This window comes from Neocloeon triangulifer, unplaced genomic scaffold, assembly GCF_031216515.1.
Source record: "Neocloeon triangulifer isolate White Clay Creek 2 clone unplaced genomic scaffold, ASM3121651v1 ptg000014l, whole genome shotgun sequence".
NCBI lineage: Eukaryota > Metazoa > Arthropoda > Insecta > Ephemeroptera > Baetidae > Neocloeon > Neocloeon triangulifer.
In genome coordinates this window covers 24,059,633-24,072,554 of record NW_026775556.1, presented here as the reverse complement: position 1 = coordinate 24,072,554, position 12,922 = coordinate 24,059,633, and the positions used below count along the sequence as shown (strand labels likewise).

At 43.0% G+C, this 12,922-nt stretch overlaps 1 protein-coding gene across 1 annotated transcript in view; it reads left to right on the top strand.

Moving 5' to 3' along the window:
• LOC132201846 (proteoglycan 4-like) overlaps positions 1-12,705 on the top strand; it is a 30,092-nt gene extending 17,387 nt beyond the window's left edge. The window contains exons 7-10 of the mRNA XM_059628361.1: positions 5,969-6,388; positions 8,705-9,300; positions 9,469-10,530; positions 11,013-12,705. Of these exons, the coding sequence (XP_059484344.1) occupies positions 5,969-6,388; positions 8,705-9,300; positions 9,469-10,530; positions 11,013-12,131 (3,197 nt within the window). The 3' untranslated portion in view covers positions 12,132-12,705. The remainder of the gene's footprint in view (positions 1-5,968; positions 6,389-8,704; positions 9,301-9,468; positions 10,531-11,012) is intronic.
• Positions 12,706-12,922: the final 217 nt, after the last annotated feature.

The following is a 12,922-nucleotide window of genomic DNA, read 5'->3' as shown; positions in this document are numbered from 1 at the left end:
ACTTGCAGTGCGAGAAAAAGACGTGTCTCGGGACCGACCTTCGCAGCATTTGGTCCCGTCGCGGCGAACACAACGCCATGTATGGCGAAAAAGCTGCGCGTCGTCTGCTCCGCGCTCGCCTTTTGACATGTCACAATTAATAATCTGTCTGTCTCCGCGGCCGTTTTCGCCGCGCATTACCAGTTTCTCTCTGCATTTGCATGCGCATGACTCACCTTTTGTTTATATTCGCCCTTTTTCTATAATTATATCCCCGCGGCCTGGAGCTGCTTCTGGCCTTTCAATAGAGACTTGCTCGCGAGGTAAACAAAAAGTCGATTGGTATATTTCTTTTCTTTCTCCGAAACAATGTAGTCTGGAAATTTTCGACAAAAGAGAGAGGAAAGAGTGAACGCCTCGTTAATTCGATTTTCTCCTCTTCCTCGTGGGAATTAAATCTAGTGAAAAAAATCCGGGCGTGCTCTATCACAAATCCATCTGGACGTGCCGCGGCCCGGATTCCCCATTACCAAGTAGGAAGAATAACAAATAAAATGCGAGAGAGACGGGCCGACTTGGAGGCGCCTAAGAGGCACCCCTTTGGACGAGAGGGTCTTTTGAGAAATGTCCGTCGCTCAGAAACAATTAATTTTGCTCTCGCATCACTTGTCATGTGGAGGATCCAATGGGAAACTTACACTTCCTTAATAAAAATAACGCCCTTAAAAAATAAACTGCAAAGAAATTGTATAAATGAGAAGAATGACAAAAAAAAAACAATATATCAGCGAATTTTTTTTATGAGATAAAAGAAAACTCATAAGATATCAGATAAAAACAACAGAAAGAGAAGAATTAATCTGAATTGAAGTTAATTTTTTTTAAATAATATTTATTTTAATCAGTTTATTAACTTTATTAAATAATTCATTCAAAAAGGGTCAATTTAAATTAATTACAAAAAAGCTCTGTAAATTGACTTGAATTTCCCTTTTTTCTAAAACCTTTGAAATGAAATTGACCGTTCCTCGATGAATGAGATTTTATTGTTTATGTGGATGTTTAACAGGATAATTAGCAGTTGCAGGAAATGTTTATTCTGTTAAGCATCCACATAAAATAACAACAACTCATTCATTCAAAATGAAATTGACCCTATTTGAATTAATTATTTAATAAACCGAATAAAATAATAATTTTTTTAAATCAGAAAATAAATTTATCTTCAATTCAGATTAATTCTTCTCTTTCTGTTATTTTTATTTATCTCATATATCATAAGTTTTTTTTATCTAATAAAATAAAAAATGCTTCTGCGAAAAGATTGCTCAATTTGTTCCTATCTTGAGAAATTCCTATATATTTGTCAAAGATCTTCGGCCAAGATCTGCCGATGCTCGTTTTTCGTTTCCCTCCGCATCTCGTCCCTTTCCTCATCTTCCTCTGGTTGGTACGAGGCCAATTGCGTATATAAATGTTTCCAAGGGGCGCTGAAACAAATTTATTAGCTAGGGGCGCGCAGAAGAATGACCTCCGGTCTGCAACTAACGCAATTTGTTTGTTTGTTTTCATTCGCGTCTCTCTCGTTTAGTGCACCTAAACAAACGCCGTGATTTAAGAAGAAGTGACGTCACTCATTAGACCTGTCAATCGGCGCGAGTTTACTTCTCGCCGTAAATAACCAGGGCCAACCGAAATGATCCTGCCCTTGCAGAGGCGTGACTGCATAACTTATTTTGGGCGTGCAAGACTTTTGATTATTTTATGAAAAGAAGACGCACGAAATCTAAAAATACACAAAAGAGGCTCCAGCGCCGCGGAATCGAAATGATTTATAAAATATAACAAGAGGATGCGAGTCGTTCTGGAAACAATTACTTTTTCTGACCATTTTCGGCTGCTCGCCACAATATCTCACCCGAATCTGATGAGCCGGGCGAGGCACTCGAATCCACCTTCATAAATAATTCATGCTGGTTCCGAGTGTATAAAAGAAAAATGAAAAGTTTTAATCTCCCCTGCTGTGAGTACTTTTCGAGTCACGCGTGATTTTTTTTGTCCACTTTGGTGGGTAGACGGGGTGAGTCAGTGAAGGGGTGCGCAGTGCGCACCACCCTCGTCGGCGGGGCTTCCTCCGGTGATTCACGGGGCGAAACCGTCTGGTGGTGCTCCAGCACCAGCGTGACTCATTGTCGCGTACTTTGCGCGTACCGAGAGTGTACGTACGCATGCGTGTGTTTGGATGGGATGCTGGAGGAGGAGGGCGGAGGCCTCAGAGCGCCTTCAGACTCTCGACTGGCCGCCGGCCGGATACTCGTTGAAAGCCGCAAGCGTGCAGACCGACACCGAGTGAGTAAAAACAACGCAAGCCGCAATTGCTGCGCCGCTTTTTCTACAATTCTGGGCATTCTTTTAACGCGTTCGGCCGGAAAATTTTGGGGTTTTGCTGTCGCCGGAAATGGCTCTTTTTTATATATGTTTGAATTGTAAAAAAGGATTCTTGTTTTGTTCGGAAAGCGCAAGGGGTGCGAAATTGCAAATTATTTGCACGGTGCGGGACACGCCCTGATGCGCATGTTAAATTTGCACACGCTTGTTTTCATTACAATTGATTTGTTTAACATAACTTAAATTACATCTAATCTAATCTATTCACAATTTAATTTTTTTTATTTTAAATTTAATTTTTTTAAATCGTCTTCCTCAAAATTTGGATTCATTGAAGAGGATTAATTTAATTTGAGAAAAGTTTTAAATTAATGATTGAAAAAAGTAAAAAAAGAAATTTAAATTATCTTTTCTTTTGAATAATTTGATTTCCTTTTTCTTCAATCATTAAACTTTGAACTTAACGCAAGTTAAGTTTTTTTAATTGATTCTTATATCAGAAATATAATAACCATAAATTAAAAAGTGAATATACTTAAATCTAAATATAATTTCTGTAATTATTAAAACTTTTGACAAATAATTTGCTAATTACTGACATTTTTATAACTTAAAACACTAGTTTTCGACCTGATTTTAAAAAAAAAAATTGAATTAGAAATTATATTAAATTAATCACCGCTTTTGTAACTTATCTTATTTGTTCTACAAAAATTCACATAAATTTTCCTTGCAGTGCCTCCTTTGCATCTTAAATCCAATCTTGATTGCACACGACCGTCCGTAAATTTCCACCGGTGCTCATTAGCATTCAAAAAGAGGCGGCTTACTCTGTACCCATCTATCTTTCTCTCGCACCTCTGCCCGAGCCGGTCGCACTCCATTCGTGCATAATATACACTCCATGCAAAAGCAAGCCGGTTCATTATCTAATTACAAGAGGGGCTGCGTCGGCGTTAAGGAAGTGCCGGTCCTTAGCGGCGGCGGCGGTGCCGGCGGACGTGGCCGGAATAGCAATCGCTGCACCGGAAGATGGCCGATCGGGGACGGACTGCAGACGCCAAAAAGTGGCCGACGTGTCTGCGGTCGTCCCGATCGGGTTTCGCGCGGATCGTCTTTCACCGGTCCGCGGCACGCAACCGGCACATGCAGCGAGGGTGGCTTTTCCACCAATCCTTTCTTTGTTTCGTTAGAAGAGAGCAAAAGGGACATTAATGATGAAGTCAGTCGATCAGTATCTCTCGGTGCCTGACAAAAACATACAAAAACGATGTGTCCTGATTTCCTAGAAAGTCAAATTTCTGGGTTCATGCACATGTTTCACTTTCTTCGATTAATCGCAAATAATAATAAAAAACTGAAAAAAAAATAAATTTAAAATATTCAATAGAAAATTTTAAATTCCAAGTACTGTCTTTGAAATAATTAAATCATCTGAAATGCTAAATTTTGTTACAGAAAAGAAATGATTAGTCTAATTATAAAAAATTTATTACCATTTCTAGAATAATAAAAAAAGCTAAGTAATGAACATTTTAATTGATAACTAGATTAACATCTTATTTTATAAAAAACTTGAATTAATTCAGTGAAATTTTGGTGAAAAACTTAAATTATGACATACACGCAAGGCAAATTAACTCAAATTAATTTATGAATGTGAATGGCACAGTTAGTTGTTAATAAACAGACTGCTCTTTGTTTCGCCCTAAATTAGTTAATTCATTCCGCGAATCTAGGTAAATTTCTCTTGCTCGCCACGGTAGTGCACAAAAGACTCTAAATAATGAGCTCATTTTTTCGCCACTTTGATCGGCGCGTGACATCCCGCCGGCCGTGCATATCATTCCGCCCGCCGCCTTTCTAATCGACTGCTGACAATGTGAATGGGCCGCACCTGGCCGACTAACGAACTTGACAGACTGTCTCGCCGAAAAAGCTGCAAAAAAAAAATAACACGGGATGAGTCACAGCAGGAAGTCGATCGCGCGAAATCGGAGTTATGCAATCGTGCGAGCAGCGTGGTGCGGCGGGTCTGCCTAGCGTGGTGAATGAAAGGCGAATAACCTCGCGATCGGTATCACTCGCGTCTGCCGCCACCGAACAATGGAGCCGGCTGGTGTGTGGTACCGTTGTGGCTTCCTAATTCCGTTTTCCGTATGCAAACATGCGCGGACCAAAGCGTGGTCGCTCAATGGCAATTTCGGTAGCTTTATTGGCTCGGCAAACAACCCTCTTAACTGCTTTGTTATGCTTGGAAATTTCCATCCCAACGCTATCCCTCTTTTGTTAGGGGGAGAAATATTGTTTGCTGCAAATTTGATTGTATATAAATTGATGTTAAAAAAACAAGAATTTTATTAATTGATACTTTTATAAATTCTCTTAGTAATTATTTTAAATTTAAAAAAAAAATCAATTCAGTAAAATTCTGGAACCAATTTTGTTAAAATTAATATAAATAAAAGTTGGAAACCAGATATAATAATTGCTATTTTTAAATTTAATTGTAAATTTTATTTAAAATATGATAAATATATAATATAATTAGATGTGCTTATTTCTAGAGCATTTAATTAAAGGCAATTTTCCTCATATTCTAAAAATCATCAAGGCAAAATAAATTAAAATAAAATAATTATATTCTCAAATAAAAATACCTTGCCATGAACCAGAATTTATTCGCCTCTCGCCAAAATAGAAACTCTCGGAATGCAAAAAATGTCTCGTTTTATGAGTGTCAGAATCACGGCAGTTGGCGCAAAAATTGTTGGCTGGCGCTCAACTCGCATTCATCTCCTTCTTCTTTTTGCCGATCAACTGCAGTCGTTCACTCTGCCGAATTCGCCTCGATCACGAAGCGTGTCGGTTCACGAGTGTGATTCGCTCCGAGAATTTTGCCACAAAAGCTCGCTGAGCACGCGAGAAAGAAAGAAAGATGTGTCACGGTGATGAAAGAAAGTGCTAAAAGCTGAGATGTACACGCGTCTCTTCTCGTCCTGCGCTGGAGGAGAGGAATAAAAAAAAAATGCACACCAGTCGTCCTTTGATCAAAATGCGGGATTACATTTCAATCGTAATTGCGGCAATAAACAGAGCATTTGAATCGCTTCGGGTTTCTTTCTGCCGACATTCGAGCCGCGCGCAAATAATCATAATGAAAGCAAAAGCGTACACGAGCGAGGGAAGAAAAAAAAACGACGACCCAGGTTGGGCGCGGTCGTTGACGAGTAATTACACAATCGTCGCTGCGGTGGAGGAGCCGCCTTTTGTTTATCCTTGTGTTATTGTTTGTCAAGCAGATTTTTCAGGCCAATAAATTAAGGCGCCTCCTCAAGATTAGACTTCTCAACTCGGTTCCTAAAATTCCTCGCGTTCGAAAGCATTTGTTTTGAAACCTAAATGTCTTTTCTTCAAAATATTTGTCTATTAAAACAGTTTGGAATTTCAACCAAAGAATTCAATTTCCTCAACAATATAATTGAAAAATCAGAATAAAGAGGTTGAAATTTTACTTAAGATATGTTAAATGAGTAAATTTTCAATTAATTTTTGGAATTGTTTTCAAAGCTGGACTAATTTATTCTTGATTTTGTTGCAGAAAACCTAAATGCTGTTTGTTCTCGGCTGATCAACCTTGCGAAGCAGAACGGCTCAACAGACGACATCTCAGTAATCGTCATCTTCCTTGGTGACCCGCAAGAGCTAGCCAAGAAACCCGCAGGCTACGGCATGGACTCGCAGGACCTGATCGACGCCGCGCCCGCGTCACCCCCACACGTCAACGGCAACAACCAGTGGCGCAACCCGTACAGTTTCGAACAGACCGGACAAAAGCAGCCGCTCGCCCTGCACACCTTCGGACGCAATGACCTCGACCTCGGCCCCGAGACCAACATCGACAACATTGGAGACTCTGACGACGAGGACGAGGAATTGAAAATCATTCAGCAGCAGAGCTCTCGGTACGACGGAGCCAGGGACCCCCAAGAGGACACACCAACCCCGCCTGCTGACCAGGGTACATTTTTTTTAATCTCGTCTCAAATTAAAAAAAAAAGCTATTAACTTTTAGATTGAGTTTCAAATTTCTGCTTTGCTGAGTGTTTGTGTACTGCGCTTGGTGGCTGTGCTGGTTTTAAATTCTTATTGAGAAATTCCCTCCTAAACATTCCGAGAATCCAAAATATTTCCTATCCAATGAATTAGTAAACTTAATAAATATTAATATTTAAAAGAATGGAAAAAAAATTAAATTCATTTTTAAATTAAATGTAAATTTGAATTAATTGTAAGTAACACAAGCAGTAAATTCTGAATAGTTCCTTTTTTATAATAAACCATTAAATTAATTTAATAACAAAATATTTTGCACCAAAAATTGAATACATTTGAAAGCTTGCATAAAAAACTCCCAATAACAAGATTTAATCTCGTAATAGGATCTAAAAACAAATTAATTTCCATCAGCACTGAGTTGTTATTTTACGTAAAATCCTAATCGAATTAGGCCCCTACCCATTGTCATCCCCTAATCCTCCCTCACATTGAGTTGCGACGGCAAACAGAACAATTCCCCTAATCGAAACCTCGTTCTCTCGTCTTCCGCACTTGCACCGGCTTTCGAAATCAGTGCTGCAACCGGCGTAATTGATTCGCCGTGCACTGCCACCCCTAGCTGCACTTAGGCTCCCTCTGGCTTCACGCAGCCAGTCACTCATCTCGGCGTGCCCATTCGGTCCCAGAATAGCCGGCCAGAGTTAAATTAAGCCCTCTCGCATCCCCCGGCTGGTGGCAAAGTCGGCGCCCCGCCTGCATTCATTCATTTGTTCTCTCCAAAAACCCGAACCGTGTCTCGGAGTTCTGCTGGAAAATCGCAGAAATTCGTCACCAATCGTCGACTTTCGAAGAAAACCCCCGGAAGCGTTTTGTCCGCAGCGCTATTTCCGTCCCGTCGACGTGGCGAGAGCGCCTCGCTCGGAGTGGACGCCAATTAAGTTGGAAACCACCCGGCTGGTGCGGTCTTCTCGTTTTATTTCATTAGGAATCCGTAAAAGCGGCCGACGTGCGGCGAAATCGTGTCACCTCCAGCTCAGTCGTTCGCGTGTCTGCCGCTTTCTCACTGCAAATTGCACCCTGCTGGCCAAGCACGCGGCCAGAACCAACCCGAAAATTTTCGCAGCAACGGTGAGCACCGAGGGGGGCGGAGCACCAGCCGCACGCTTTTGTTCGTGTGTTGGCCTGCAATTATCCACTAAAATTCTCAGAATCCTGCCGGACCCACCCTTAATAATTTGTCATTTTTATTATTAAATTCTCCTTTTCTTGAGAAATCGTAATTTTTTCAATTTTTTTTCTTTATAAAAATAAAAGCTTCTGCGTACTGTCTTTTTTAGTTAATATTTTTTTATAATCCTCTGTCGGTTAATGCGCATCTCGAGGGGCTTAATGGGGCGGTGAACCGGATAGGGGATGCAACCCTTCTCTCAGTCGTTCTCCCCCATTGTTCATTTCCGTGATTTCTGCCATCCGTCAGTCAATATCGTTTTTTTCCTGCGTGCGACTTTTTGTTCTGCCTTTTCTTCTTTTTGCATAATTTTTTTTCGCGAGGGCCCCTTTTTTATTATTACGATTTTTTTCCGTAACCTGTTGTTTGGCCGCCTCCGCCGTCGCCCCCACGGTGATGCAGATTGCCCGTGGTCCTAAACGGCGCGCCTCATCGATCGGCGCGGGCGGGCGTGGCCCTCAAAAGCAGAAAAGCAGCCGGTCGGCTCCACATCATAGCGCACGCACATAACCACTCTCATAACTCACTAACAAAACAGCTTTGTCTAATTTTGCTTCTTTTGTCTCTGTCCTCAAAGTATTCGGAAAATTCTCAGGTAAGTTTCAGGTTCGCCACATGCACGCTACGTAGGAGCTTTTGCACTTTTAATGCTCAGAATCTTTTGCAACTCTAGTCATTTTTCTATTTCTTTCATTGAAATGGAATCCCTGAGCTAGGAAATGGTGGTTCACAATGAAACCAAAGATAATTTTATTCATTTTATTTATTACAGTAAATTCTGAAGAAATCTCAATAAACATTACTTGTCTTTTTTCCTTTTTCCTATCAAATTCTTAAATTAATTTTTTTTTATTTTCAACAATTTAATGCAAACAATGTGATGCAACATTTTGAACGAATAAACAACAATAATAATAATTAAAGAACAATCTAGAAATGTTAAATTTACTTCGTTAGCATAGACATTGATCTGAATGTTTGAATACCAATGAAATATATCTTGCATTTTTTTTTCTCTGAAAACTAATAAAAATAAAAATTAATTTCCAGCTGGAAGTGCTGATGCTGCATGCGGATTGGACCCTGACGCTGACAATGAGAGCGATTCTGACGGCGACGAAGACTGGCAGTACATCAAAGTAGAGCCCAGCAAAGAGGAGCCGTGCGAGCAGTTGCTGCCTCAACACCAGGCCGAGCAGTTGCCGCTGCCCGTTGACCCCGAAGAGGAGAAGAAGGACGAGCCTAAGCCGGTGCTCGAGGACGAACTCCTCGCCGGTCTCGTCCAATCGCAGGACAATCTTCAACTTGAGCAGCTCAAGGATAACTTTGAGTTCAGTCTGGAAGTTGAAAACAAGCAGAGCTCCGAACTGCCCGCCGAGGAGCTGCAGTTCGAGCAGGAAGAGAAGCAGCTCGCCGAGGAGGCATTCACTACAGAGGTGAAGCTCACCATCGGCGACCTCGCCCAGGAGACCTCTGAGTTTGAAGAGCAACCCCCTCAGAAGCAGCCGGAAGAGCCGGTCCAGCAGTTCGAAGAAGAACTCAATAAACTCCAGATTGAAGAACCACAAACTTTCTCAGACGATCCACTGCAAGTGAAGGAACAGCCAGAGGGATACAAGCAGGTTCCGAGCAACCTTGACCTCCAGGTAAGAAAAAAAAATATTAATTTTACTTATTTTTCATTTTGCTCAATTTTAATCAAGAAATACTCTTTAAATGTATTTCATTCAATTTAATGAGAAAAAAAAACATTTTTTGTTTTGTTTATATTCAATTTAAGTAATTTAGTTAATCGTTTCTGTCATTTTTTTCAGTTGTTTGACCCCGACATGGACTACAAGTTGAATCCTGACGCCAAAGAATTTGTCCCAGTGCACTCGCCCACAAGGGAAACCTTCCCAACCTCGACCACTCCTCTCAGTCCGGACGCTCCCAACTTTGAGCCCCTGGTCGAGCACAACCCCATTGATCTTGTCACCACCTCAGCCGTCGCCAACGACCTCTTTGGCCTGAACGGCTTCGAAGCAGACAGACCCAACTTCCAGGAAGATCTGAACCCCTTCACCATGGACAATTCTCCCTTTCAGGTGGAGAACTCTGTGCAGATGGCTTCGCCCTCCTACGGAGTGGTCGAAGCTCCCAGCTTTGCTGTGCTGGAAACTGTTGGCACCCCTGACGCTCCGGTCATTGCTCCGATCCCAGAGGCTGTGGCTTGGCCCTCTGAGGCAGAAATGGAGGCTGAAGGACCTCAGACGATGGTGGACGAACTTTTGCTGGAAGCTGCCCCTCTATCTCCTGTCAAGGACGACTTCGGTCCTCCTGCTGGACTGGCCGAGGTGCCTCAGTCGCCTGTGAAAGAGGAAGAAGTTCAGCCTCTCACCCTGGACTTTGCCCTAGACCAGCCACCAACCTTGGCCGAAACTCCAATTTCGCCTGCCAAGGACGATTTCCTCGTCTCCCCAGTGCAGGAGGACTTGCCGGCTTTACCGGTGCAGGTCGAGTCACCCTATCAAGAGGAGAAGATTGTCATTTGTCCCGTTTGGCCTAAATCTCCTGATACAGAACCAGTGTCTTTGCTCATGGAGGAACAGCCCAAGGATGAAACTTTGCAGCCTGACCTGCTTGAAATTGTGAGCCAGAAAATTGCTGCCGTTCCTGAACCAGAGCCTGTGAAAGAGGAGATTTTGATCCCTGAGGAGGTCAAGACGGTCGAGGAGGAAAAACCAGTAATTGAAGAGGAAATAGTAGAAGTCGCTCCTTCTGCCCCAGTGCAATCGGAGCTTGAACTGAAAATCCAGGAAGATGAACCTAAAGTGAATGACTCGCTGACAGAGGCCACGGCTAATCTCAAGATTGACACTCCAGAGGAAAATAAGGTATTAAAATGCTTATTTTATTATCAGGAAAATTGGATTTTTATATCGATTTTAAATTTATCCATACATAAGCAGTTTAAAAACAAATTAGGAGTTATTATGATGAAAAAATGAAGCAATAGAAAGAAAATTTTAAACAATAATTGAGAAAATTTTTATTTCGCTATGTCTAGTTCAAAGTTAATCAAATTTATGATGAGCTATTTTATAATTAATTGATAAGGACCACCCTTCCATGTACATTAATCTCTACAAATTCCCTCAATTATCATTCTTCCAAACAAAGAAAGATCAAAGATAAGAATTTGGCACTATTGCCTCCTTTTGAATTGTTCCCCATAAAGAACCTATCAATCATTTGTCTACTTTTACTCCACATCTTATCTGAGCGCGAAAAATATCCAGTGATAACTCTTTGTCAGAAATCTACCAACTACACCTCCGCAATGAGATTTCCTGATTTTCAACTGCTGTTTTTGCAGGTACTGGAGGCAGCCGTTGTCGCTGGAGCGGCCACCGCTGTTGCTGCGGCTGCGGCAACCGTGGCCGCCACCTCGCCCAAGAAGACAACAGACTCCAAGGCGCCACCGACCAAAAGAGCCTCACCCACTAAACCAGCAAGTCCAACCAAATCCGCAAGTCCCACCAAGCCCGCCAGCCCTCTGAAGGCGGCCAGCCCCACTAAACCAGCTCCATCGGCGGCCAAACCAGCGGCCAAAACCACCACAAGCAAGCCTGCCACCACAGCTGCTGCTTCGACCACTCCCAGGAAACCTTCGGTGACTGCAAAGACTCCTCCTAGCAAGCCCGCAACCCCCAGACCGGCCCCTGTGGCCGCCGCCAAACCGACCACCACCACAGCGGCCGCGGTCAGAAAGACCTCTGCAAGCACCACGGCCACTGCTAGACCCAAACCAACATCCACCACGGTCACCAGCACCGTCAAGGTCACTCTGACAGCCAACAAACCAGCAGCGGCCAAACCGGCCTCCACCTTGGCGGCCAAACCCAGGCCCGCTTCTGCCACTGGAACTGCCAAAGCGGCCACCAACGGAGACGTGCCTAAAACCACAGCAGCTAAACCGGCGGCCACGAAGCCCGCCGCGGCCAAACCTGCGGCCACCAGGACTACAACCGCTTCTCCCAAACCGGCCGCCCCGACAGCCAGACCCTCGAGCAGGACCACCCCAACAGTCTTGAACGGCGTTGCGGCCAAGATGACCAACAGACCAGCCTCGGCCACTTCAAACTCCGTGGCCGCGGCCAGAAAGACTTCTTCGACCACAGATGCGGCCGCCAGAAAAACTTCAGGCACAGACGCGGCCGCCAGGAAGACCTCGGCCGGAACAAGGCCGGGATCACGAAACACCGGCACGGCCAGGCCTGCCGCGGCCACCAAGACGGCCCCTGCGGCCAAAACCTACTCAACGGCCCCGAAGCCAGTGACCAAGACAGGCGCAAACAAGCCGGCGGCCAAGACGGAAGTCAAGCCTGAGGAGCAGCCGGCCGAAGTGGTGGTGGCCAAGGAGGAGGCGGCGGCGGCCGTCGTGGAGGAGCCCAAGGTCAACGGCAACCACGTCGAGGTGGCCGAGCTGATTTGAGAACGTCACGTTTTATTTACAGAGACAGAGACTTGCTGCATTTAGTGCATCTTATTTTTATTTTACAATCATTGATTATCTTATTTAGTAATTTAAGGTGCTTTTGTTGAATTTATCCTTGATCAGCACAAAAAGATGAGAAAAATTGTTTACTATTACCACGAAAATGCGTTTCTCCTCTCGAACCGTTTTCCTCGCCCCCTTTTTATCTCAAGTTTAGCGTTTATATTGTGATAAGTTGTGAGCAAATAGTCGACGAAAAAACAGCCTGTCTAAGGTGCCTTGTGTCTCTCCTGCTCCTATCTGCTCTCACTTGCTTCCCAAAATCACACACACACAACCACACTCTTCGTACTCTCCTTTAGTTTAAAAATGTACTCCCCTCTCGTGCGTAAGATGATTATTTATGAACTCTGAATTTTTAACGCAGTGTAAAACTCGATTTCAAGTGTAATCAAACGTAAAATTTTGGAATTCGCGTTTCTTTTGAATGTGATAAGCGAATATACTTCTTTAAAGTATGAATACATTTGTAAAACATTAAAAAAAAAATGTTCGTTTTATTTAAAAACCAAAAATATCCTCCAGTGGTTTATCACTAGCAAATAAATCTTGGAATATTAATATGAAACTCTTCATTGCCTTAATTTTCCAAATCAATTGAAATTATAACCGAGCTTTGAATACAATTTTTCATCAATGGTTGCGAAAAGACTCAAAATCTGGTGGCAATATCCGTCGAGTTGTTAAGACTTTCTCGTAGAGATGGTGCTGCTGCACCTTAAAATAAT